At 39.7% G+C, this 26054-nt stretch overlaps 1 protein-coding gene across 4 annotated transcripts in view; it reads left to right on the top strand.

Annotated features, from left to right (window-relative positions):
- Positions 1-5034: 5034 nt before the first annotated feature.
- Neto1 (neuropilin and tolloid like 1) overlaps positions 5035-26054 on the top strand; it is a 115922-nt gene continuing 94902 nt past the window's right edge. For 3 of the 4 annotated variants that reach the window (XM_034518629.2, XM_034518631.2, XM_076912340.1), the window contains exons 1-4: positions 5429-5724; positions 7793-7846; positions 8088-8225; positions 14118-14366. In XM_034518629.2, the coding sequence (XP_034374520.1) occupies positions 5697-5724; positions 7793-7846; positions 8088-8225; positions 14118-14366 (469 nt within the window). In that variant the 5' untranslated portion in view covers positions 5429-5696. Of the gene's footprint in view, positions 5725-7792; positions 7847-8087; positions 8226-14117; positions 14367-26054 lie in introns of all 4 variants that reach the window. The other variant, XM_076912341.1, reaches the window with a different exon arrangement.

The raw sequence follows: 26054 nt of genomic DNA, 5'->3' as shown, positions 1-26054 counted from the left end.
TAAAGTTGTTGTCTTAGTCAAGGTTTCTATTCCTGAACAAACATCATGACCAAGAAGCAAGTTGGGGAGAAAACAATTTATTCGGCTTATACTTTCACATTGCTGCTCGTCACCAAAGGAAGTCAGGACTGGAATTCATGCAGATCAGGAAGCAGGAGCTGATGCAGAAGCCATGGAGGGATGTTACTTACTGGCTTGCTTCACCTGGCTTGCTCAGCTTGCTTCTTATAGAACACAAGACTACCAGCCCAGGGATGGCACCACCCACAATGCACTGGGCCCTCAAACCCTTGATCACTAATTGATAAAATGCCTTTCAGCTGGATCTCATGGAGGCCTTTCTTCAAGGTAGACTTCTTTCTCTCTTGTGTCAAGTTGACACACAAAAACAGCCAATACAGGTGTGTACCACCATGCCAGAATTTAAGCTTTTCTTCACCTAGAACCTGCTCTGTCTTCTGTGTGACGCTAGGCCTGAATGCAGCGATCTGCTTGGCTTTGTCTCCTGGAATTAAAGGCGTGTACAACCATGCCTAAACCTAAATTTAGCTACGTGAGATCTTGACCCAAGGTGACCACTCCCTTAATTCAGTTTCATATCTTTGAACACAAGATTCAGCTCCATTTCATTTTCTGGCATCCCTTTAATACTCAAACTACATATTTTATATTTTTTCTTTCTAAGCCAGCTATTCTTATCCAAAATGCTCTTCATGAGACTTACCCAGAGAACAAAGTCTTTGCTGAGCTTTTTTGAGATTTCTTTTGTTGATGCAATTAATATAAATCACTTTACCTTAGCCTCAGCTAGACTCTTCAGACAAGGGCAAAAGGCAGCCACATTTTTCACCAAAATACCAAGAAAACAGTCTCTAGGCTTCATATTGAAATTCTCCACTTAAACCTTTTTGGCCAGGTCCACACAGTTTAAAACACTCTTAGCAACAAAGTCTTCTATATTCCTACTAAGATAGTCCATTAAATCCCTCTTAAAGCATTCCACTGCTTTTCAAATCCAGAGTCCCAAAATTTACATTCTTCCAAACAAAAGCATGGTCAGGCTTATCACAGCAATACCCCAGTCCCTTGTACCAACTTCTGTCTTAGTTAGGGTTTTACTGCTGTGAGCAGACACCACGACCAAGGCAAGTTTTATAAGGGCAACATTTAATTGGGGCTGATTTACAGGTTCAGAGGTTCAGTCCATTATCATCAAGGCAGAAACATGGCAGTATCCAAGCAGGCACAGTGCAAGAGAAGCTGAGAGTTCTGCATCTTCATCTGAAGGCTACTAGCAGAATACAGGTTTCCATGCAGCTAGAAAAAGGGTCTTAAAGCCCATGCCCACAGTGACACGCCTACTTCAATAAGGCCACACCTCCAAATAGTGACACTTCCTGAGCCAAGCATATACAAAGAATCACACTAACCCACCTTCAAAATTTCTAACCCAGAATTTTTCCTGTCTAAAAGAACTGCAGGGACAAAAATGGAGCAGAGACTGAAGGAATGATTGACCAATGACCAATCCAACCTGGTATCCATCCCATCTTCATGTACCAAACTCTGACACTATTTTAGTGTCACGTTGTACTTGCAGACAGGAGCCTAAGCATGGCTGTCCTCTAAGAAGCTCTACCAGCAGCTGACTAAGACAGATGCAGATACTTACAGTCAACCATTGGACTGAGGTTGGTGACCCCTGTGGAGAGTTGGGGAAAGGACTGAAGGAACAAACTGGATTGCAACTCTATAGGAAGAACAACAGTGTCAACTAATCAGGACCCCTGGGAGTTCCCAGAGACTAACCACCAATAAGTGAGCATACACAGGCTGGTCTGAGGTCCCTGGCACATAAGTAGCAGAGGACTGCTTTGTCTGGCCTCAGCTGGAGAGGATGTACCTCATCCTATGAAGACTGGATGCCCCAGTGAAGGGGGATACCTGATTGCTGGGGCTGGGGGTGAGAGGAAGAGCACTCTCTCAGAGGCAAAGGAGAGGAGGAATTGGATAAAGAATTCTGGGATATGGGGCAACATCTGTAATATCAAGAAATAATAATAATAATAATAATAATAATAATAATAATAATAATAATGAATTAAAGGCAACTTATGAAGCAAGTGGGATGTGAGAGAAGGCTGAGCATGTGAGTATAAGTGCAAAAGGAACAAGTGTGATCTTTAATAAAATAGAAGCTCTTGCAGCCTGGGAGGTCCAGTGATAGCCTGTGCATCTGCTTTGATTCATTCTCAGGGGAGAGACCCTGTGTGTTGCTAAGATTTAGGTAGGGGTGGGGGGGAGTGTGCAGAAATGCATACTCACTCCTTTAGTATCTAGGCTGGAGTCAAGACAAAGATGATCAGACTCAGGTACTACCCACAAGTGCTGTAGGTACAGAAAATTAGGCAGGCCACTATGAGGCCACTATGAGATTTTGACTTAACAACAGAGGCATGGGTACAGGTTAGGCTCCTCCTCCCTCTTTTCTTATGTCCCTCCCTTTCTTCCTGGGGTTTCCTCTCTGAATTTCCCATGATAGACTTTTGTGTGTGTGCCCTTACTTTCTGATACAAGAATCATCGACTACCTGACTAGGAACAGCTGTGTGGCCACTTCCCTGGGTGGACAAACTGGACAAACAGGAAAAAGAGGGCACTTGGAGCTGGAGTTTAATACACAGTCACATCGGTTTTTTTTCCCCCTGTATTTAATTTGTAGCTGAAAATTCTCCGAAACTATTTCAAGTGCTGCCACCATTTCTTTGAAGAGCTTGTCATTTTGGGTCCCTGTAGTAATAACCACCTCCTCTTAATAATTCCCATGCACAGCTGTCCTCTGAAGCCACTACCATTTATCCAGAAGCCCACCCTGTACCCGTCAGGTGACCCAGTTTCCTGGAAGCGTTTCTCACCTGCATTCTTTGTCACACATTCACTGCTGAAACATCTCTTCCTTCTTCCTCACTCCTGCTGGCTCTAATCTGCTCTCCCCACTCCCATTTCCAAACCCCAAACCCTTGTGGGCACAAGAATCACATGTGGGTCACATGACTTCCATAGGACATTCTGCGGGGGGTCTTTAGACTCACCAGTTCTGCAGCAGCCAAGGGTACAGCTTTGCCTTTTTCAGGCTCATAGCTCCTCTTACAGGCCTGACTTCAAGAGAAATAGGTTTGCTGATGAAAGAATGGTACTCCTGTGATTCATTCTCTCTCTCTCTCTCTCTCTCTCTCTCTCTCTCTCTCTCTCTCTCTCTCTCTCTCTCTCTCTCTCTCTCTCTCTCTCTCTCTCCATCTCTCCTCTCCCTTCTTGCTTGTTTGCACTCTAATTCTCTCTAGCTCGCTTGTCTTCTTTGACACATACGTTTGCTTACATAGACTAAATGGGCTGTTCAGTTACTTTATCCTTCAAGACTTGCAATCCTGAATATCTAGGAACCAGAAGCTTGAATTTCAATTTCGGTGTTGATCCCCTCTAGACTAGAGTCACTCATTCTGCACCACAACCTGCCTGCCTCGTGCCACCCTCTCTAGCACCAATATGGGAACCGGCAGACCTCATCATCACCTGTCTTCAATGCACTCGGCAGACACCCACACACCCACGTGGGCCTCTCCAGCAGCAGGAGCAGCAGCAGCAGGTAGCTGCTGCGCAGGCTGTGCCTCTGGTTTTGGAGCTCTCTCTCTTGTTTCTTTTTCAGTCCTCGGTTGTTTTATTGGGCTCTGAGGGGACCCCTCTTAGCTGCCTCTATTCTCTCTCTCTCTCTCTCTCTCTCTCTCTCTCTCTCTCTCTCTCTCTCTCTCTCTCTCTCTCTCTCTCTCTCTCTCTCTCTCTCTCTCTCTCTCTCTCTCTCTCTCCACCCTCATTCCCAAACTACTATGATCCCCAGCTGAGCGCAGTCTGAGCTGTAGTGCTGTAAGTGCCAGAGGGTCGTTCAGCCCCTGGAGCTGCACAACGGAGGAAGCCCAGTTTGCACCTCTGTGGTCAGCACAGGCCAGGCAGCCTTGACTTGGGAGCCAGCGCGCCATCCTAGTGCTTCTGGATAGGGGTGGGAGGAGGTGCTGTACTGTAAGGGAAGGACTTCCAGATGCTGCCTGCTCCAGCCCCCACCCCCTACTCCTCAACCCCACAGCGCTGCCTTGTCGTGTTTACTGTGATTTCGCATTCATCTATTCGTAATTTTCCGAATTGGGGTGGTGGTGGTGTTCTTCTGCTGTTTTTCCGGCAACTCCTCTCTCCTGTGAGTTTCACGAGCCGGCGTGCGCGCGTTTGTGTGTATTAGGGTGGGGTGATCTGTGTTTGCTTTTGGACGATTTTGAGTATTTTTCGGAGAAAGGTACGTTTTAAGGGACTGCGTATTTGCAGTAGCAGTTTGAGGGGATTCTCCAGCGAATCTCCTCTAATGATTAATCGTGAAACTTTTAAGGCTTCCCTTGTTCTTCCAGCGCCCCGGCTTTTGCTCGGTTAAAGGGTGAATACTTCACCCTTTAGAAGAGAGAGGACTAGAAAGCTTCACTTGGAGGGACGGGAGACAGAGTCATTTCTAACCTTTAAAAAGTGAAAATTCGAACTCGAAGGGGCATTTTTGCATGATGGCCCCTCCCCCTTCCACGCCTTTCACCCTCCGCTGATATGCAGTGGGGAATTCGCGAAGCTCCTCTAGCCCCTTCTGCTGGAGCTGGCTGAGTGAAAGAACCCAGCCTGGTCTTCACCCCCTCCCCATCCCCCACGAACCAAGCCGCTGTGATGTCCTTGCTGTCGCCGCCGCCCCATTCAGCCTCTCACCAGCCCTGGGGGCACCGGCTCTGTTCAACTGCCCAATCTCACCCAGGCTTCGGGCTTCCTGGAGGGTCATGCAACCCATAGCTATGACTAAGACGCTCACTTGGTAACTCTGCCATATTCCTTATCTTTCCCTCCTTTCCCTCCCCTCCCCCTTTAACCACCCCCGTGTTCCCCTCCACCACCCTTGAGCCCTCCCCCGCCCCCAGACGCCCACCCTTAGACTCCTTTTCCTGCAAGATCGCAGAGGTGGCGCGCAGCCCGACGAGCCGATGACGGACCCCTGCCTCCTGTCTTCAATGCCTCAGCAGAAGACCCCCAAAGGCTGGAGAGAGGAGGGCTGCGGCTGGACATCCTCCGGGCGACGCTGCTCGGACCTGGTGCTAGTGGTGGATGAGACTGGCGACTGAACAAGTCCCTGTCTCTGCCTTCGCTGTCGCCCGCCCAGTCGTTGCCGTCGATCCGGACGGGTTCCCACCTTGCTCCTTCTGCCTCTCACCCCAGATCGGGACCGGGCTTCGGGCGCCCCGGGGCTCGCCCCGCGCCTGCCGCCGCCCGCGCGCCGACTGCCCGCCGCGTCCTCCTGACAGCTGCGGCGGCGGTGATGCAGAGGAGGAGGGCGCTGCCGGCGGCGGTGCTTATGGTGGCGGTCGGCGCCCGGGTGTAATGCGAGCGTCATGGTGGAGATGCTGGCTTCGCGGCGGTGAGAGAGCAAACGAAGGCGAGAGCTAGCCAAGGGCGGAAGACTGACCAGTTCCGATGCTTTCTTTCCTCTGTCGCTTCCCCCCACCGTATTTTACCCGTGGTTTGCATATTTAAAATCTCTGGACTCAATCCTCTCCCTACCACCGAAGTCTCCCCGTTTCTAAATGGAATTAGTGGAGATCGGAGCCTCTGGTGTAACGCACAGACATGATCTATGGACGCAGTTTGTTTCACAGTGAGTACCTCTCCAGAGTGCCAGTCTGTTCTCGGGGTGTTGCCACCTCTCCTCTTGGACCCATGTGCCAGGAAAACCCTACCAACCACTCCAGCCAGACCCCGCAGTCCCTTGGAGTCTGGGGCAGATGTAAAGTTTCGGTACTGCAGCATCATACAGCCTGGCGGGGGCGGCGCACAGAGTGGCGCTGGACCTCAGAGTTGGTCAGGGAAAACCATCTCTCCATAGGCAGGATCTCTGGGTGGTCCAGAGGAGTGTATAGTTAAAAAGTGGACACGTGCAGGAGATGCTGGTACCCAGAGAGGACGCAGGTGAAAAGAGGGAGGCAGCAGGGTTGATCTTTGCTGGGCAAGAAGAAATAATTCTCCTTTGTGGGGTTGAGGGGTTCAAGGGCCCATCTTTCATTCCCCAGGTAAGCTAATGTATACCTGAACCCAGGTGCTTCAGGAGGAGTGCAGCTGCTGCCCTCTAAAGCACTAATCCTGTTTGGGAGTGCGGTTAAAGCCTGGGGGTGAGGTGGGGAGAAGTGGAGGCAGATGGTTCAGAAGTCAATAAAAAGAATGTCAGAAAACATGTCGTGGGGATCTCACATTATGAAGCAAGACCTGTGCCACTGTCAGTTAAGAGATTCGCTTAATCCACGAGTTCAACACTGTACAGGTCCACTGTGTGATCCCATCAAAAGAGGAAAAGCAGGGTAAGAAGGCCAAATGTGTACTCCGATAAGCCTGGAGCCTCTGTGTGCCTGTGGTGGGGGAGGGAGTTGTAGAATGACAGCATGTTAAGAGTTAGGAATGATAAATCTACACGCGCGCACACACACACACACACACACACACACACACACACGACGACAACAACAACAAATCTTTGATTCTTAAGGGTAGATGGATGGCCTGGCCAAAGTATAAAGTAGTATAATTTATAATTCCTCAAAACTTATTGTCGAGACTCAGATAATGCTTTTTTCTGAGAGCAATCTTTAGGCATCAATACAACACAGGTCCTGTGATGTACTTTAGATAAGATGACTGAATTATGCCGCCATTTCTTTTCCCTAAATTAGTTTTAAGTGGAAATGGGCAAAGGAAGGTCTTTTATGTCTTTTATGTAATTGGTCAAAATAAATAATAAAAACGAAACAGGCGAAATGTTAGTTATTACTAAGAATAGATGTTTTAAACAGTTTTCTAGTTTCAGGTTTTCTAGACTTTTTTTTTTTTTTGACTGAAGCAGAAATAAGTAAACAGAAGTTTAGGTTGCTGTAGCATTGCAGAGTTACTGTTCAGTGACAGTAATTCTGTCCCTGCATGTTAGGGTCTGTGTGATAGGACTTGTACATGCTTCTAGAAATCTCTTTTCTCAAAAGTGTCGTCTGCTTCTGAGTGCTAGACAATTTAGAATCAGGGTAAAAGTTAGAAATTATGAGTTTACAGCTGGAGAATGCCACAAACAGGGCTAGTTGGTAGTTTGGTAAGGTTTTTGAAAGGAACAAAAGCTAAACTACCACAAAACAAAGGAACTAACCCCTTCCTATAGTTCTGTTTCAGTGCCAGCACCAATCCACTTTGCTCTGTTTTCTCTTGCTGTCCCATCCCACATGTCCTAGGCTTTGCGAGACTGTGTTCCAGTATCTAAGCTTATTGGCTATGTGTTAGGTGGATCATGGAGATGTGGCTCTTCCAGTCCTTCCTCCATCTGCTTGTGGCCTCCTTTACCTCCAAAGATACCGACAAAGCTCTTAGAGGAAAGAACCCTTTACTAAGAAGAGATCTTGAAAATTCTTTGCAGTCTGTTTTACCATTTGCAGAATGCAACATTGTCTTAAGCCTTGAAGTGTTTGTGTATTGACCAATTTAAATAGGAAGCACTTTCTTATGGTAGTCCAAAGTTTTCCTCTGAACATTTTGTATTCGATTTGCTAAGTTTTGAGTCACCTTTGTAGGGACAGTAATGAAAACACTATTCTGTTTCGGTATTAACATATCTATAAATTGTCTTATAGTTTTATAAGATTTGGTCATTTTTTGGTGAATTCTAAATTTCTAATTATTCTTTTCTGTTCCAGTTATAGCAAGTTTAATCATCCTCCATTCTTCTGGAGCAACCAAGAAAGGAACAGGTGTGTCTCTTTAGAAAAGTTCTAATAGAGATGCTTAATTATTGTGCTTTGTCCTATTTCACTATACCTATGTTTCAGAATAGCTGAACATCTTATAGCATGTATAATTGACTGGCTTTTACTAAAAGACTATTTCAGAATTAATTTACTAATGGATATTATGAAGAATATCTTGTCTATTTCGGTATTATAAAATACTGGATGATGGTTCTTTTTTTAAAAAAATTATTTTGTTTTACAGAAAAACAAATCACCCCAGAAACACAGAAGTCAGTGCAGTGTGGAACGTGGACAAAGCATGCAGAGGGAGGCGTCTTTACCTCTCCCAATTATCCCAGCAAATACCCCCCAGACCGAGAGTGTGTCTATATCATAGAAGGTAAGAGTGGAAGTGCCCAAGCCTGAGAAAAAAGCCAAAGCCTGGCCTTCTCCAGGCTTATGAGAGTTCCTAAGTGTGCACAGAGACATTGCAAAACTAATTTGGGGGATACTGAACATAAACATTTCTCAACGAACTAATAATTATAAATCTAGATTCATGGTAATTACTGAAATTATAAGAAATAAGTTATGAGTACACAAATATCTGGCAAATGAAACAAGTCCACAGCCTAAAAGATTATTTTGCAGTACTCCAAAACAATAGAATTACTGTGTACTTGGCAAACTTTGTCAGTTTGTCACATTTTGAGAAACAATTAATTTACTAGTTTAGCCATAATTATAATAACCGATATGTTTCTAATCTTTTCTTCAATGTGAACAAGCAAGACAGATCCTGTGAATGGCAAAGGTGTGACTATAATGATGTTTTTCAAAGTTTTATAGCTTTTGGTTACTTTGGAAGTGACGTGATACCATTTTTCAAGTGAGCCAGGGTCCTAACATAGGAACTTTTCATCTATTTCTCAATCTAAAAAACAAAAAACAAGGATTAAAAGAAGATGAACCCTTCTGAATATTTTCCATTTCTTCTAAGTTTGAGCCACCTATCTGTTAAATACAGAGGAAACTCTAAAATATTTGATCCTGTGTTTCAGTGATAAAAGCTAAATTTTAGGTGTTACTTTGAAATAACCTCAAACTCTACATCAACCGTAACAGAAGAAGTGATGGCAATGAGAAAATCGTGATTCCTTAGTGTCTACTCATAAACCAGGGTCACAATCACATCATAGATCTTCCAATAACTCTGGTCTCTGGTTTTTTTTTTTTTTTTTCTTTCTGATTTTAAAAAGCTCTATTTTAAAATGATGTTTTTAATCTTCATTTTCATACATAAGTCAGGAGCCTTCCTCTTCTTGTATTGTCCAAAGTAGGGATTGCTTTTAAATCAAAGATAACCTGAACTACATAAACTTTGATGTTTATAGGACAAAACAAACCAATTAAAACAAACAACTGTAAGTTTGGATTGAAAAAAAAAATGAAAATGTTGCTTGAAGCCAGCTATTATTTTTTTCAAGTTCATGTTACATATTTATTAATCGAATGAATTTAAATAACATGAACTTTTGAAGAATTTACTATAGTCCAAAACATTTCCTCATAGAAAAACAGCTTAATGTTGTGAATTAGGAAACAGAGGGAAAAAGAGATTAAATGTCTGACTGAAACTCAAAATACTTGCATTTGAAAGAGCAAAATTTAAAAATGCTAGATTACTAAAAAGGAGAGTCAGAGCAAGTTATCTTATTAGTAAAAAATTAATTAAGTCAGAAAAGAAGTGTTGCCTGTTAGCTGTGTTTTCTCCTGTATTACTTTGGTGCCTTAAGAAGTACTGCCTGCCTTGAATATAATTATGTTCACATAGTCTCATTTATTTTTGTATTTATATTAATAACAAAATAAAGTGAGAAAAGGAGCAGAACATCTGCTATTTGTGAGCCCGTCCACAAACACTTCGCATGTTCAGATGATGCTGTAGCCACTCTTTTACAGACTTGCCACAAGCACTGCACACAGCTTACAAGATACTAGAATTATGGTGCTGTCAATGAACTTGGGAGGTCTGTGCAAATGGGGTGCTCCAAGGTTTACATTGGACAGCTGGATCAAGAAGATGAAGATAGAACTATGGTGTTATTCCTCATTGTTTGTGGGTACCAGGTGGTAGTCCTCTTTTCTTAAGAACACCATGCACTAAAGATCAGAGAAGTGGTAAGGGTAAGGGTGGGGATACCTAGGATTCCTCCAAAGATAAAGAGAGGAACAGGTAAGAGATAGATGATCCTAGAAAGAAGATCTCTATTCTAGGGGCCAAGGCTTTTGAAATTCACACAGTAATTGCAGGCAATGAAGTACCACTGAAAGAATTCAGAGAACTAATGAGGTGTGACTCCAGTGGAAAAGTAACTGAAGGAAAGGAACTCCAATCAAGGGGCTCCTGTGAATGGCCAAATAAAACAGAGTAAAACTGAACTGCAGATGTTGGCAGGGGTGACAGAGCAAAGGGAGAAAATGACATGAATTTAGGTAATTGAAATGCAAATGATTGAGTGGGAGAGGAGAGACGGGCTTATAAGATGATAAAAGTGCTCAATTTTGCCACTTACATGAGTGTCTTTGGAGTGAACAAATTGTGGATTTTTAGTTCTATGCTTATACTTCATATTTATAGGATATAAATACAGAGATTGCCCATTATGGTTTCATGTAGTTAAAAATACCAGAAGGAAGTAGTTAGAACACTAATATTTCAATGTATTAAAAATATAGAGCTATGTCTAGAGCTATCCCTAGACTGCCCTCTTTTTTGGAGATAGAAGCTCAGGCACCATCCGATTGTGAAATCATTCCACTGGATTTTGACACCACCCAGTGCACTGGCATCTCATGAATAGAGAGAGGTTGGGGGATGTCTGGAACATAGTGTGTTGGGAATGGACAGAATAGGGAGAGCCAACGGGCTCCCAGAAGAAGTCTCCAGTGAGGAGAAGAATAATGTAGAGATATCATGGAGTAGATAGGTGTGGATGAGATTCAAGAATCAGTCAGCTTCCAAGTGACAGTTGTTACAACAAGAAAAAACCAGGCAAACACGCATATGTGTTTATCATATGAAGCAATTAAGAGTCTGCTTGTGACTTTAGCATGAGCATAATGGTTAACACAGTGAGAGAGGGAACCGTCTCTCAGTCAGTGGAAGACTGAGGGGAAACAGTACTTGGGGATGGGGGATTCAGGGTGCACAGTAAGCAGGGTTTTTTTTTTTTTAAGAGAAAAATTACACATACTTATCTCTATATGGAATTGTTTGATCAGTAGAAAATAGGTAAATTGAAAGTTAAAAAGAAAGACAGCATTTTTTTTTTTTTTATTGTTGACACAATGTGGAATGCCTGAGAAGATTGTGTCAATGAAGCATTCATTGTCTAGGATGGGTTATTTTGTGGGTATATCTGTGAGGGTTTTCATAACTGGGTAAAATGAGGTAGGAAAACCCATCTTGAAAATGATTGACAGTTTATTAGCCTGGCTCTTCACTGTAAAAGGAAAGAGCCAGTGTGTTCTATTATTGCTCTCTGCTCCTGTGGATACAATATTACTAGTGGTTTCAGGTTCCCTCTACCTGGATGTTCTCTCATAATGAGGCCTCTAACTTGGAATTATGAGTTTAATAAACATTTTCCCATTCCAGTTGCTTTTGCCAGAGTATTTTATAATAGCAACAAGAAACAAAACTAAGAAGGATAAATAAATAGCTAAGTTGCTAAAGATATGAGAAACCATGTTGTAAAAAATCATGTGCACTCTCAGTCATGGAAAGCAGGATTGTTTCGTAGATTTCGAATGCTATTAGCACTCCTTCAGATTACGAACGCCCATTGTTTGTATAGCAAGTGACTGTGCATGGACACAGCATCCCAAGAGTCACAGAGAGATGAGTGGAAATCTAAAGGAACTTTACTTTCAGTTGCACATCATGTAGGGGAGTGAAGGAGGCTGGGACTCTGCTAAGTTAACAATGAAGAGAAAGTGAGTTTCTGGAGCTGGAACCTCACAGATTCAGTTTGCCTGTTCTGTAATCACTCATCTTTGTACATCTACCATAACAACTCTGTGTAGCATGTTTACTCTTTAAAAAGTTATTTGGTATTTCCTAAAATTTGGCTCATGGAATTTTTTTTTAAATGAGCTTATGTGTGGTTAATTTCAGCATGCTGGCTGAACGAAAAATTAATTATCCATGAGTAACAGGATTCTGCAGAAGCTGCATGAGAGTATGCTGCTAGACAACAACCTGAGTGGCGTGTTTATCCATGCTGGATAGAGTGTTAGCCACAAGGAAAACAAAAATAAATATGTGCAAATGATGGCAATTCCCTGGTTGAGGATACAAGTAGAAGATACTGGATATGTTGATAAATTACATATTAAATGCTAAGTAAATTAGCACAAGAGAGTACTCTCGGCTTGCTTTCCCTTAGCCTTGTTATTATTTGTATCTAAAAGAAATTCCTGATATTCTGAAGTGGTTTATTTTCTTAAAGTCTTCCTCTGATTTATCACAGAGCAGATACAAGCCAACTCATACTGTAGAGTACAATGTACTCAAGTAACACACTTAATCCTGTTAATAAACATCCCACTTCTTAAACATAAATCTTTATATTTGTAGAGTAATATGCTCAATAAAAACATGATTTCTCAGATAGTTTAAAAGAATATATTTTTAATTTAAAAGGTTTAGGCGTTTATTGGAAATTCTTTCAACTCTATCAATCCTCTTCTGGTTTTCCACCTTTGTAATATATCTAATGTCAAAAAAATGTGGCTTAAGTTATAAATGTCTTTTTTTCAGTGGATAATGAATTGGGAATATTTTATAGATCAAAGCTCTTTTAGAGAATAACACAAGCAGACCTCTTTGGTGTTGATTTTAAACTTTAGACAGGAAGGTCACTAAGTTTATATTTTATTACAAAGTCCTCCCATACCTCAATTCTGTATAGGCCATTGGCATCCAAGCCTGCAGAAATTTAATTTCTATGTCACTATTTGTGGTGATCAATATATATTTAGAAAACAGAGGAGCATGGGTATCAGGCATTCCAGATGGTTGCTGACCACAGAGACAGCTGTGCCCAAGTCTTGGAAGGTTTAGCCTATGCAGAGGTCCAGGTAGCAAAAATGTTCTTCTCAAGGCATCAAGGAAGCAGCAGTTCCGGGACTGGATCTATGTGCACTGATATTTCCGCCCATGCTTTATCCACTGTGGAATGTCCTGGCTGCATATAGTGGGAATTGTGGTTATTAGTGTTTTGGTTATGAAAGAAAAAAGAAGGAAGGAGTATTAAAATTTGTATTAGTGTGGTGATTTATATGGTCGCTAGGCCAGAGGGTGAGTCTATTTTTCAGAGAGCTATAGAAATATTTATAAAGATAAACTACTTTTAATTTACTCAAAAAAAATCTTTAAAAACTTTCTCAATGACATATATTGTGCTTAAGTACTGTGAAAAGAAAGCAAACAAGGTTCTTGTCTTATTTCCACTAAACAAAATGGTCTTAGAGGCCCGAAGATGTAGCTTAGTGGTAGAACATGCTTTATCATGTGCCAGGCCTTGGTTTCAATCACCTGCACTGAAAAACAAAACAAAAGCAAACAATAGAAGTCAAACAAATAAAACCCTCCCTCAATCAGCAGAAGTTAAATTAAAGGTGTCTAGACATGGAAGAGAGTGAACAATTGTGCACCAGCTGGAGAGGACCTTGCCTTAGAAAAGAAGACTGCTCTAAGTGCCTTGATTTGCTGATTCTGAGGTGGTGAGATCATGGAAGTGGGGTATCCTCAAGGCCTTTAATTGTCAAATGCCTTGGAATGATGAGATCACATTTGCTTTCTGGAATCATTAACCTTAGGACCTTGCCTATGCTTCTGGTTGCAACTACTTTTATATAGCTGCCCTGGGGACAGTTCCCAAGTGGTTTCTGAACCTTTGATCTGAACACTACAGATTCTAAGATGAGAGAGATCTACACCCCTCCATCTCCTAATGTGAGCTAACAGCATTGCTGACTTGGGGTCTGCTCCTTGTCAGTCATTTCACATTACAACATCAGCAGCTTTAAAGGTCAACCCTTAGGTGCTCTTTAGTGAACATATCCCTCCAATAGTAAACATCTCCTTCCTGTACATTTGCATGTAACTCTTCTACTGAGTTCGATTGAACACTGTACAAATAGGATCTGATATAGAATCAGTAAATTGGCCTCAAGACTTAAGAAACTGTTTTCTACATGCAATCTTTCTTTTGTTATTTTACAGCTGCCCCAAGGCAGTGCATTGAACTTTACTTTGATGAAAAATACTCAATCGAACCATCTTGGGAGTGCAAATTTGATCATATTGAAGTTCGAGATGGACCCTTTGGCTTTTCTCCAATAATTGGGAGGTTCTGTGGACAACAGAATCCACCTGTAATAAAATCTAGTGGACGATTTCTGTGGATTAAATTTTTTGCTGATGGCGAGCTGGAGTCTATGGGATTTTCAGCTCGATATAATTTCACACCTGGTAAGTAAAAGCTTCTTTTCCATTTTTTTTTTTTTTTTTTTTTTTTTGTTTTCTTTCCCTTTTCTATTTTCATAGTAAAAAATCTTTTGAAAACGATGAAAATTTTCACTGAATTCTCCAATTATGTTTAAAATGCAATCTGTAAATCCCTTTCCTTATTCTTTACAAATCCTGAAGAAAAAAATCTTAAAATCTTAGCTATCATTTAGTGAAGGGTGAATCAGAAGTCTATGTGGTCACCAAGAACACAACTAATTGAAATAACATCCAAAATATTGAAATGTGTAATTTGAGAAACAATATGTCATATGGAAATTATTCTAGGTAGGATCTCACTAAACTTTAAAAGACAACTGTAATATTTAAAAGGATGTTCATTAAAATAAAATTTAACAACATGAAAATAAAATTTACTTGTTCTCCAAATTATTATTTATAAGGCAAAGGCATTCTGACACACAGTAGCCTAATTTATTTTAGAAATAAAAATATTTCAGAGATTTGTGAAAAAAAGAAAAACCAGGAGACTATGAGAACCAGCTGTTCACTCTAATTCCATAGCTGGAACTAGGAGTATCACAGAATTACAGATTATGTAGATTTTCATCTGATATTCAAAGAGTTCTGTGATGGTAACAGGCTCATTTTCTTAAATGTTGCCTTTTGTTACTACAAAAATACATTAATATATTACTATACCCCCAAATCATTCCATAATCATCAATTGATATTTGATGAAGTGAAGCCATTTTTTTTCAAACTGAAGAAAATTAATCAAATTATACACAACACAAAACTTACACATGATAACAGGCTTCTCACTTTGTATGTGTTATTTTATTCAAGTTATATAGACAAGAAGAAACATACAATATAAGCAAAATCTTTCAAGTTACTATTTCATGCAGGAAGAGGACTGAGGGCTAGCTGAGTGGTAGAACTTTTGCCTGGTGTTGTGAGGCTTTCCCCTCCTTCCCTAGTACCACAAAGGAAAACAATTTGCATTTAAATAGGGGTTTTTTTGAACAAAGAATTCACAATTTTGAAAATAATTGTCATAAGATTTAGGATTAGTTACTATATACCATAGAGTATTTGTTAATAATTCAGATATTAAATTCATCATGTGGATTAAACTTAGGCATTATAATATTTCATGAAAATACTTTGATATTTTGGTTCTTAATCACTTTTTATGAAGTTCATACTGGATATGGAAACCATGGCAATTTGCCACAATAAAACCTATTGGTCATACTTCAAAAATACATGAACATTTATACTTTCTTGGCTAGCATATTATTTTGTTGTACTTTTAAATGTATGAGTTGCAGGTATTTTGAATATAACCTATAATAGAAATGCTTACAGGAGAAAGAGTTTTATGAGTATACTTACAATATGAGTTTGTTGATTGTGAACAAGTCTAGGGTTTGAAAGTATCCTCTTCTAAAAACAAAAATATGCCATATCAGCAAGAACCTTTCCCAACATAGCAACATCGACTACCCCGCCAGCTTCTTGTGGCATAACATAAATCATGGTACCTCTCTATTATCCCAGGTTTCCAATAGTCATAGAAGAACCTTAGAATCAGTTATTTCTGTGGGATAGTTGGAGCTATGGCCTTCATGTTTGATACAATGTTTCATCGTCAGGAGAAACTCAATCAGAAGAAGCTTTGTGAGAAAAATATTAGGGAACTAGAATGGATTATGGTTTTTAAGAACACATGATCTGATTCTTTTTTTTTTTTTAAACTAGCTATGGAACAATTAAAATCTTACAAACATCCAAACAATTTTTACCCAGAACTATGTACGGCTTGATGCAAGCTTAAAAACAATTTTGAGATTGTCAATATTATCTTTATTTTTTACAAAATAACCATAGAATTCCCTTAGGTTTCTCTCCTTACTGAATAAATCCAGTAGAACTATTGTCTTCAGACAGTCAGTAGGACCATAAGAAGGGGGCCCACAATGTTTCCATGATTTCAGAAGATATATTTCTGAAGGCCTAGCAAGTGTGGCAAAGCAATCAGCAGCTCATTCCACTTAAAAATGAGGGTCTAGGGAAGCAAAGTGGAATAGGCAGAGGGCAGAGCTGTTTGAATGCAGAGAGAGCATTTCAACCTAAAGTCCTGCCCTAGTTGTCATTTTGTTTAACTCTTACTTGGGTGTTTGACTTGCATGATAAGCTGGTGAAACTGAGGACAGAAGAGTTCCTCTGGTTGATTTCATGATTCTAAATATCATCTCATCACAGTAGAATCAGAGTAGAGAGGAAGGGTCGACTCATCAGGTCTAAGGCTGGAGTATGAATGAGCTGGAGGGGGTCAAGGGGCACACCAACTTTAGGGACGGGAACGATCTACAGGTCTGGCTTTAGTTTCTTTTTCTTTTTCATGCCATTGACTTTAGACATAACCCACAGTACTTTATCTTTTGCAACATTATTTTGTAAAAAATAAAGATAAAATTGACAACCTCAGAATTGTTTTTAAGCGTGCATCAAACAGTACGTAGTTCTGGGTAAAAATTGTTTGAATGTTTGTAAGATTTCAATTGTCCCATAGCTAGTTTTAAAAGAAAATGAATCAGATTATCTGTTCTTAAAACACAAGAATATTTTTATGCTATTGGAAAACAAGTATCCTAGATAGTTTTGAAGTATTCACTCTGTCTCTGCTTTTGGTGGTATTGTATACGTGTTAAAATTATGAAAAAAGTTAGTCCTATGTCATATTGCCTTTGTTAAATTGTTTATTTGGGCCAAAGTCGCAATGGAGGAATTATAGTCATTTCTGATGATAGTCATAAAATATATACAGGAAGAAATAACCGCAGAAAGGTTTGGCAACTTCCCTCAAATTTTCCGGAGATGCTTTGGATCTCAAACTCCTATATCTTTCTTTCTTTTCTTTCTAACCACGATGCCTTAACATGTGGGACATGTACTGGGGGCTGTCACTAACTCTTTTTTTATTGAATATTTTATTTGTTTGCATTTCAAATGTTATCCCCTTTCCTGGTTTCCCCTCTGAAAACACCCTGTCCCATCCTCCCTCCCCCTGCTTCTATGAGGGTGCTTCCTCAAACTCCTATTTCTGATAGTCGTATCCCTCCTTTCTTTCTGTCTTTCTGCTTCCATCTTTTCTTGCTAACACGCTAAATTGTGTCTTCACTCAGCTCCAAAATTGTTTCTATTTCCCAAGATCTGACTGTCTGACTTTCTTTTTTATTCACTTCAAAAATAAAATAAATAGCCTTTTCATCTCTAGCTCCTGCTGGTCCTAGTGTCTAGGCTTTTGAATTCTTAGTGATGTCTGAAAATCAGTCCACCAGAAGTCACACATGGATAGGGAGAATAGGAAGGATAGGAAGACAGCCAACCAAATACCAGGGAAAGGGATGCTGAGGAAGGTGTTCTGTTTTTCCTACACATGTTAATCTTTCTTTACTGTTTAGTTCACTAATGCTTATTTTGGGTTCCTATGTCATCATTCAGGTCTTGAGTACAGGGATGAATCATCCAGGATAGTAATCTAACATGTCTAAGTATTACAGTAAAGATAAGGTAGCAATCAAGGAGTTCAGGTCCGAGGATTTGTATGAACTATAAAGTGCTGATTCACACAGAGCCTCTGGGTACTTTACAGAGGAGGAACACAGGGAGACTTCCCTTGCACCCTGTGTGGTGCGTAGATGGCAGCCATATATTTTCTGAGTTTCAAGAACAGATCTATGTTGCTTTGGCTGAGTGTGGTTGCACACATATCTAAGCTCAACACAGAGGAGGCAGAAGCATGTAGGTATCTGTGACTTTAAAGCCAGCCTGGTCTATGTAGCAAGCTCCTTGCCAGTCCGGGCTACACAGAGAAATACTATCTCAACCAAACCAAACCAAACCAAACCAAACCAAACCAAAACAAGAAACCAAACACCAAACAAAATGAAACACCAGTGCTAAATGCTAAGATGTGAAAATGTTAATGACTAAACTTTGTACAATATGATAACATACAGCCTACTCAACAGGAAATCGTATTAAACATATAAACATGTACAGTGTCGGGAAAACTGTATATTTGCTCATTTAACAGGGTGTCTCATTAAAAATACTTAAACCAAACAATACAGGAACTCAGACAAGTAATAATATTTATAAGGCTTTGAATAAAACTGTAATAATATACATCAAATTCAAAAGAATGGGTACCCCAAGCATGGAATGTCAGAAGAGAGGTGTTTTTAGAGCCCAGATAGAACTATGATATAATCTAACTTAGAGTTATCACTGCAAGTTAAAGATCATTCTGAAACAGATTCAATAATTTTGGTATTATTTGTATAAACAAACTATTTAAGATAAAAATATAAACAGAAACTACTCTAGTTAAATAGTTTTAAATGAAGAATGCTGTTTCTCAATTTCCACATTTTGTAAATTCAACTTAAGAAAGTCTTTTGAGAAGGGACTAACACTTCTCCTCAGCCAGCTGTTTTCTTGTCATGGTTTACTTTACTACTAGAAAATCTAACTTAATGAGAAAAAAAAAAAAAAAACATAGCTATACCATTAGAGACTTCCTTGATCAGTGGCATTAACATAACTATACCATTAGATATCTTCAATCAGTGTCATTACCCAGGTACTCTTGAATGTATCTGAGTGAATGAAAACACCCTTGAGATTGTATTTCTGGGGAAGGCAACCTTTCTTTCTTCAGCTACACATGTATTTTGCTAGTCTTTTACTTTTCTTTGCAATGAGCAAAGGTGGCTTTTTTTTGCCTGCTATTTCCAGACAAAGAGTATTAAACATACAGAATTTTCTGCTTTTGATGATATTTTTTCTATACTATTCTTATGAGAAATTACATACACCCTACTAAAAAAAAGATTAGCTAAAGGACTATACCTCACAGTAACAGAGAGGTAAGGTTGAGTTAGTCTTTCCTATTGAAGTGAGTGGAGTTTTTAAATACTCTGGGATGATTATAGTACTTTCTACTTAAATAGCACCTTTCATCTGAGAAGCTCAAAGTCTTTTAGGGACAGTAGGCCGAATTCTAGCCTCTCTCAAACTGCATGCTGATTGACTTCAAAGAGCACACTGTGAGCAGAGGTTTAAGCCTAGTGTTTCAAAAATACCCCTATTCGCAGTAGATGAAGTGTACTATTAAATAGAAATAAGCTTGCTTTTAATATTTCCTTGATTATTTCATGCAACTTCATCCTCCTGTTTATGACAAGAGTGAATGTGTGTACACTTAACCAAAAGTTTAGATTTATCAGTTTTTGAGAACTTTGCAAATGAGTATGTTTACATTGTCTTCACGTCTGTCCAGCTACTGCAGAACTCCTGTCCCCATTCCCTTTCAAGTTCAGAATCTCTTCTTTGATTACTATTTTTGACACACAGACATGTATGTGCAGAGGCACATAATATATCTACATACATATATGGATATCCGTAGAGTTTACTGAGTACATCTAACACTTCTTATTGTAGAGATGCATTTAGGGCTGAACACTAGGGCTGAATAACTTATCAAGAGGGTCATCCCTGGAAAAGACTGGTTCTTGTCTCAGCAGCCACAGGTGATCCCTGAGAGGTGGATAATTTCAATTCTGGTATCTGTACTCATATGAAACAAAATTTTCTCTATAAATTGGATTGACTTTTACCTAAATGATAGAAACTTTACAAGTCTAAGGTTACAAAACAAGCACATAAACAAACAAACCATTACTTTTAGGTTAGCTAGTGTTATCTTTTAAACTATCATATTTACAATGTTGACTCAAACTAGTCTCATTTCACCTTAGAAACTCGTATGAAATACAAACTTTGAGGATTAGAGTCATATTTCATTTTAGGGATATATTTCAAGAATCAAAATGCAAAACTTGAAACACAGTAACAAAATTTAAATGAGGAGCAGGTAGCATTGATGGTCATGTGAGATTCAATTCTTCTGCTCCTGCTTCTCACTCAGCCAGACCATTAACTGGTTCATCTCGATAGCTTGTAGAGGACTCAGGCTGAGAGATGGGAAAGTGAGCGAGATGAAACTGCTGCTCAGTCTAGGTGGGTGTTCAGGAGAGAACTTGAGAGTGGGAGAGACTTTCCAGGATTAGCTCCCATCTGTGCAGAGAACACTGAAAGCAACATAAAAGGAAAGGGAAGATTGCTGAGCAGTTTCCTGTACGATACAGACATCAGCTTGTCTCTAGGATAGACAGTGTTCAGGTGTGGGTGTGTTGTTTGCAGTTATTGTGTGCTTCAAGGCTGAAGTTAGTGTTTGGAACATGGCACATTCTACAATTGGGCCACAAAGGTCCTAGCATAGTTATGGATCTTCTTTGGATTAGAAAACAACTTTAGAGTTCTGAACTTTCACTCATACCTTCATACAATCAAAGGGAAAGGCTTCATACAGAAAAGGCTTTTGAGAACTTGCTGCCTGGCTTGTAAACTCCTCATGATGTAAAGCTCCTTCTTGCTTATCAGTTTATGTAACTATGCTGATACGCCTTCTGCAAAGGGTAGTGATTATGACCCTAATTTTATCACATATTCTAGAATTTCTTTTAGTGTAGTTTTATTAAGGAAGCTAATTATAGAAATCGATGGTAGCACCTCCCAGTTCACTACTGTCTACTACTTGAAGAATACATTTTTTCTCATGTTGTCAGAAAAGTCTTTCAGTTAACAATGGTTTCTCCCCTCTCTTGTTCATCTCTTAAAGTATATGCCTTCTTTTCCCAACTCGTCATGAAGTAGATAGATACTGTAATGTTCATCTCTTCTATCTGTTCCTGTTGACATGATTCTGTGTGTATACAGCCTTCTGTTTAAACTCATTCCTCACTTGTTAATATTTAAGAGGAAAGCAAAGTTCCTTCTTTCATGTGTAACTCAACTTTATCCTCTTTGTCATCCATGTCCCTTTGAGGTGTACCTGTGATAGTAGTTGCATCTGATCATTGTAAAACACACCTTTACCTAAGGCTGCTGTAAGTAGCTCATCTCAGAGACAGGGATATTGTCCAATCTCCTAGACGAGGCTTAACAGCAGGAATGAGACTGGTATTAATGTATAGAAAGGAGGTCTGAAAAACTAAGTGAAAACCATGCCTCAACAGGTTGTGAGATCACCTCTGCATCCAAACCATCATTAAGTAACTAACATTTAGCCTCCGTTTTAATTGTTGAGAAAAATAGCATCAATTAAAAACTCAAGAAATTTGACCAAAGTGAAATATAGAACAAAGGCATTTGTACTCCATTTTGACACATCTTATGTTCAGGGATTTGTATAGTTGCAAGAAGTTACATGTGTAATCATTCCCTGAACATTAAGTTTATCATTGCATTTTTAGTAAATATAGATTTCAATGTATGATTTCCATATACATTTTGCCCAAGGAAGTATTTTTAAATCTTCATACTTAAATCATTATCTTCCATAGCATTTTATAGACAGATTGAGACTTATTTTTAATTTACTTGTGTATGAAATGACTTAAGGAATTATAAGAAAACAGCTCTCTATTTTAGTGCTTGATGTCATTTTAGCTATAAAAGTAAAACTTGCAGTTCTGTAATTTAAGTGAATCCACACCTGAAGTTGATCTCCATCCCACTGTCTTAGCCATTCACTTATTCAGTGGATATTTCTGGTCTACTCTGTTGGTCACAAAAGTAAAAATCCTGTATGACACATCTATGGAAAACATACAATTGATTCATTATCTCTGATCTGACCCATTTTGTTTGTTTGTGCTTGTTTGTTTTTTGTTTTTTTTTTCCCTGTAGTAGTAGGAGACTAATGGTCAGGTTATGTGCTGCTCCCCAAATACGTTTTTCAGGAAGGCCTGGGATCCATAAATATATTATTACATGTCAAGGGGGAGTTAGAATCACAGGCAATATGCCTGTGACAATAAAGATATGTATAAGTCAAATTTAATGCTGGGTGATTATCCTAGATTATCTGGGTGGGCACAGCAAAGCTCAAATTTCGTTCCTTTGGTATAAAGAGCCAGAAGATTTTGAGTCAGATGAGATGATGTAATGAAGACCCAGTGAGCATTAAAGGACAGTGAAAAAGAAGCAAGGTGATGGGCAGTTTCCAGAACCAGAAAATTAGAAGAAATGGATTATTTGCTAGATCCCCATAAGCATGATTGACAACTTATTTCAGACCTCCGATATTCAAAAATGTAAAATAATATACTTGAGTTGCTTAAAACCACTAAGTTTGTGGTAATTTATTCCAAAAGCGGTGTGAAACAAGTAGTGATTTTACTTTTTGGAAGAGAAATGTTACTATAAAAATATCTTCAAAATGGAATAGGAATGAACAGTGTTAAAAATCTGGAAGCATTTTGAGAAATATACTACAGAAAAAGTTTATGTTGTTTAAGTGGACTATTAGATTACACGTGGTGCCGCTGACTGTCAATTGGGATTTCCGAGGAAGTAAGGCTCATGGGAGAGAAAACATTCATGCCTTTTAGAACATACACATACCATGAGTAAATTATTGGTAAAAAAAATATGAAAATAGAAATCTGGTAATTAAGACTCGCACCAATCAGGAGCATGAATTTGGAAATGAGAGAAAAAAAAATCACTGCTGGATTTAGCCAGAGACTGAATCCAGTCATTTTCCAGACTTACATGCAAGGTGGAACTTTTAGCATTTACTTACAGTTTTAAGAAATTCACTGTCAATTAAAATTTAGGGATTTTAGGATGCAATTAGAAAAGCTTGCCTTAAAGGAAATAGGAACCCAGAACTAACAGATAGGTTGGGGACATGGCCCAATCAGTAAAAGCTTGCCGTATATGTATAAATAAAGGCCTAGATTTGATCCTTATAACTCACATTTTAAAAGTTAGGTGTGGGGAATGTACTTGTAATTCTAGTGCTATGGTGAAGGAGACAGGAGGAGTCTCTGGGATTGCCAATTTAGCCTTGGTGAGCTCCAAGCTAATAAATTAGGGGAAGGAGTATGTCTCAAAAAGCAAGATGGACAGCAACTTACAAACAACACCAAATTGTTAAATGGCCTCCACATGTATGTGTACATCTCCACGCACATGTATGTATACATCTGCCAATTCAGGGATACACATCCACAGGCACTTTCTCACACACACAGACACAGACACACACACACACACACAAACACACAACTCATTTCAAAAAGAGCAAAAGGAAGCTAGAAATAACTTTTTGAACTCATCACAAAGTGGGATCACAGTATTAAAGATCACAAATAGTTCTTTAGAGAGAGATAGATTCTGGATATAATTTTGATAAGTCATTTCAGTCATAATGGCAGAAGCTAAAAATAAGAATCATAATGTTTAGGAAAGATATGTCAAAGACACTTAAGGAAAGCTGACAAAGCTTATGACATACACAGGAGACACTGTTATTGAGGGTGTATATCAGCAGAAACATTGCCTTTGTGAACTGTAGGTGATAGAAAGTTAGTAAAATAAGAGAGGACACCCGGCCCAGTATTCCCACACCTGCCTTTTGTTTTATTGAGTCAAGTAACATGTCTCTTGAACATTATATATTCAGAGTTAGAGCAAAGTTGTTCCTCAGAGAACATCCTATTCAGAACCACAATATGGCTGATTTAGATGATGCTGATATTGAGAACCGAAAGCAACTCTGACTTTGAGTTTGAGTCTATTGGAAATAGGCTGAGAATTTTGGGCACCATGAAAGAAGAAACATAGTCTGCCTTTGCCATAGAGATCTGTCTTGATGTGTCAACGGTCTGCCAATGCAAGAGAAAACACTAATACACCAAGATGTCCATGTCTTTTATTTTGGAACCTCTGAAATTACAGTGGTAAATAGCAGAGAAAATAAAGCTGATTCCCATGGGCTGAATGTTGAAATCCATCTAACTTTAAGATGGGAGAGAGTTTCCTGGGTCTCATGTGAAGTCACAGGGAATTAACAGAGTCAGTCCTTCAGTGTGTAAGAGGAAAGCAAAATGTCTCTGTAAGATCACAGCCTAAGAAATAGAACATGGTTATTGTGATGTTTGACGATGGAAAGCCACACTCCAAGGAATATGACCAGCCTCCATAAGCTGGAAGACAGGCAGAAAGACTCTCCCTTCAGTTCTTCAAAAGAGAGAACACAGATCCCCCTAATCTTAGATGTAATATTTTCAATGTGTCTAAAGCCACTTATATTGTGGTAAACTGTTGGCAGGAGTAACAGTATTCACATATAACATGAAACTAAATGTGTAATTTGTATCTTAAATATGGAAGATGAAGAAAAGAGAAACCGAAGTCAGACTTTACCTATGGAGAACAGCTGTTTACCTCCAGTTCAACTGTTAAAATAGCCCTTCTCATAATGTCCTTCTTATCTGGATTCCCTGCATATAAATTAATAACGTGTATCTAGATGTGTATGTGTGTATGCTTCTTTGTTGGTGAGTTTTTAAATCACTTGATTTTATGTGAACTCCATCTTTATGCACAAATTTGACTGCAACTCCCACAAAATAAATAAATAAATAAAACCTACAACCCTTCTCAGAGATGTGCATGGGATGGTGGTATTTTTGCTTGTGGCAAATAATAGCTATTTGTGGGAACTGGCACCCTTAAGCCTCTGCCTCTTCGTGGCATATCTGTCTGATGAATTTGCTTTAGCAGCCTGTGCTGTCTGCTCCTGCCTGCTCAGTTGGCTAGTTTCCTGCCACTCCACAGCTCTGCTGACTTGCCTGAAATTCTGCTTCAGTTTGTCCTTATGGCACTTCTCTCTTCCCAGCCACTTTCAGACAACTCATCTCACCCAGCCTAGCCTAGCCTAGGAGCAACAGAGGGATTCTAATACAGCACAACAGTTCATACCTAGCAGTGCATGAGCCCACGAAAGAGTTATAGTTGACTGTTTTAGGCAGGAGGACATATTAGTCATAAATATGTCACTTCTACTCTGAGTTGATCAAAATCCAAATCAGATGATGGTCTCTTCCCTGGAAACATTTCTTCAGAAAACCACATGACAAAACCCCGGAAAGTTTCACTAAGTGATACAGAGAAAGAATCACATAACAGGGAAAGTAAGAAATCAGCAGAACTTTCATCTGAAAGGAATGTAATGGCAGATGTGAACAACGTAGAACCATTGGAAGGGCTTGTGGCAGGACTGATAAAGTAGGAAGACACACATGAGAGCTGCCATGACAAAGACAAATAATACGAGAGAGAGAGAGAGAGACAGAGAGAGAGAGAGAGAGAGAGAGAGAGAGAGAGAGAGAGAGAGAGAGAGAGAGAGAGAGGAGAGAGAGAGAGCTAGCGCTCTGGCAACAGCAGAAAGCGCATTGGCTCTGCAGAGGTCTTCTGCTGTCAATGACTTGTTAACTCTTGGGAAAATGATAGCCAGTTTTATGTGCACAGGAGCATATTGCCCTGTCTTCATAACTATTTTCAAGTAACATTTGCCTCTTACTCTTACTCATAGCAAAATAATGAGGTCACTTAAAAACTGTGATCATGGTGATTTGCAGTTGACAGCAGTTTTATCCCTTCAGTATAATTTCCATGGCATGCCTTCTCCTGGATGCTGATGCTGCTTGCAGGAATTTCTCCAGGGCTGCACACTTTGTTCCAAGCCTTGCATTTCCC

Source organism: Arvicanthis niloticus, chromosome 14 (genome assembly GCF_011762505.2).
Source record: "Arvicanthis niloticus isolate mArvNil1 chromosome 14, mArvNil1.pat.X, whole genome shotgun sequence".
Taxonomy (NCBI): Eukaryota; Metazoa; Chordata; class Mammalia; order Rodentia; family Muridae; genus Arvicanthis; species Arvicanthis niloticus.
Note: the sequence above shows the minus strand (reverse complement) of the source record. Positions and strands in the feature narration are given on the sequence as shown.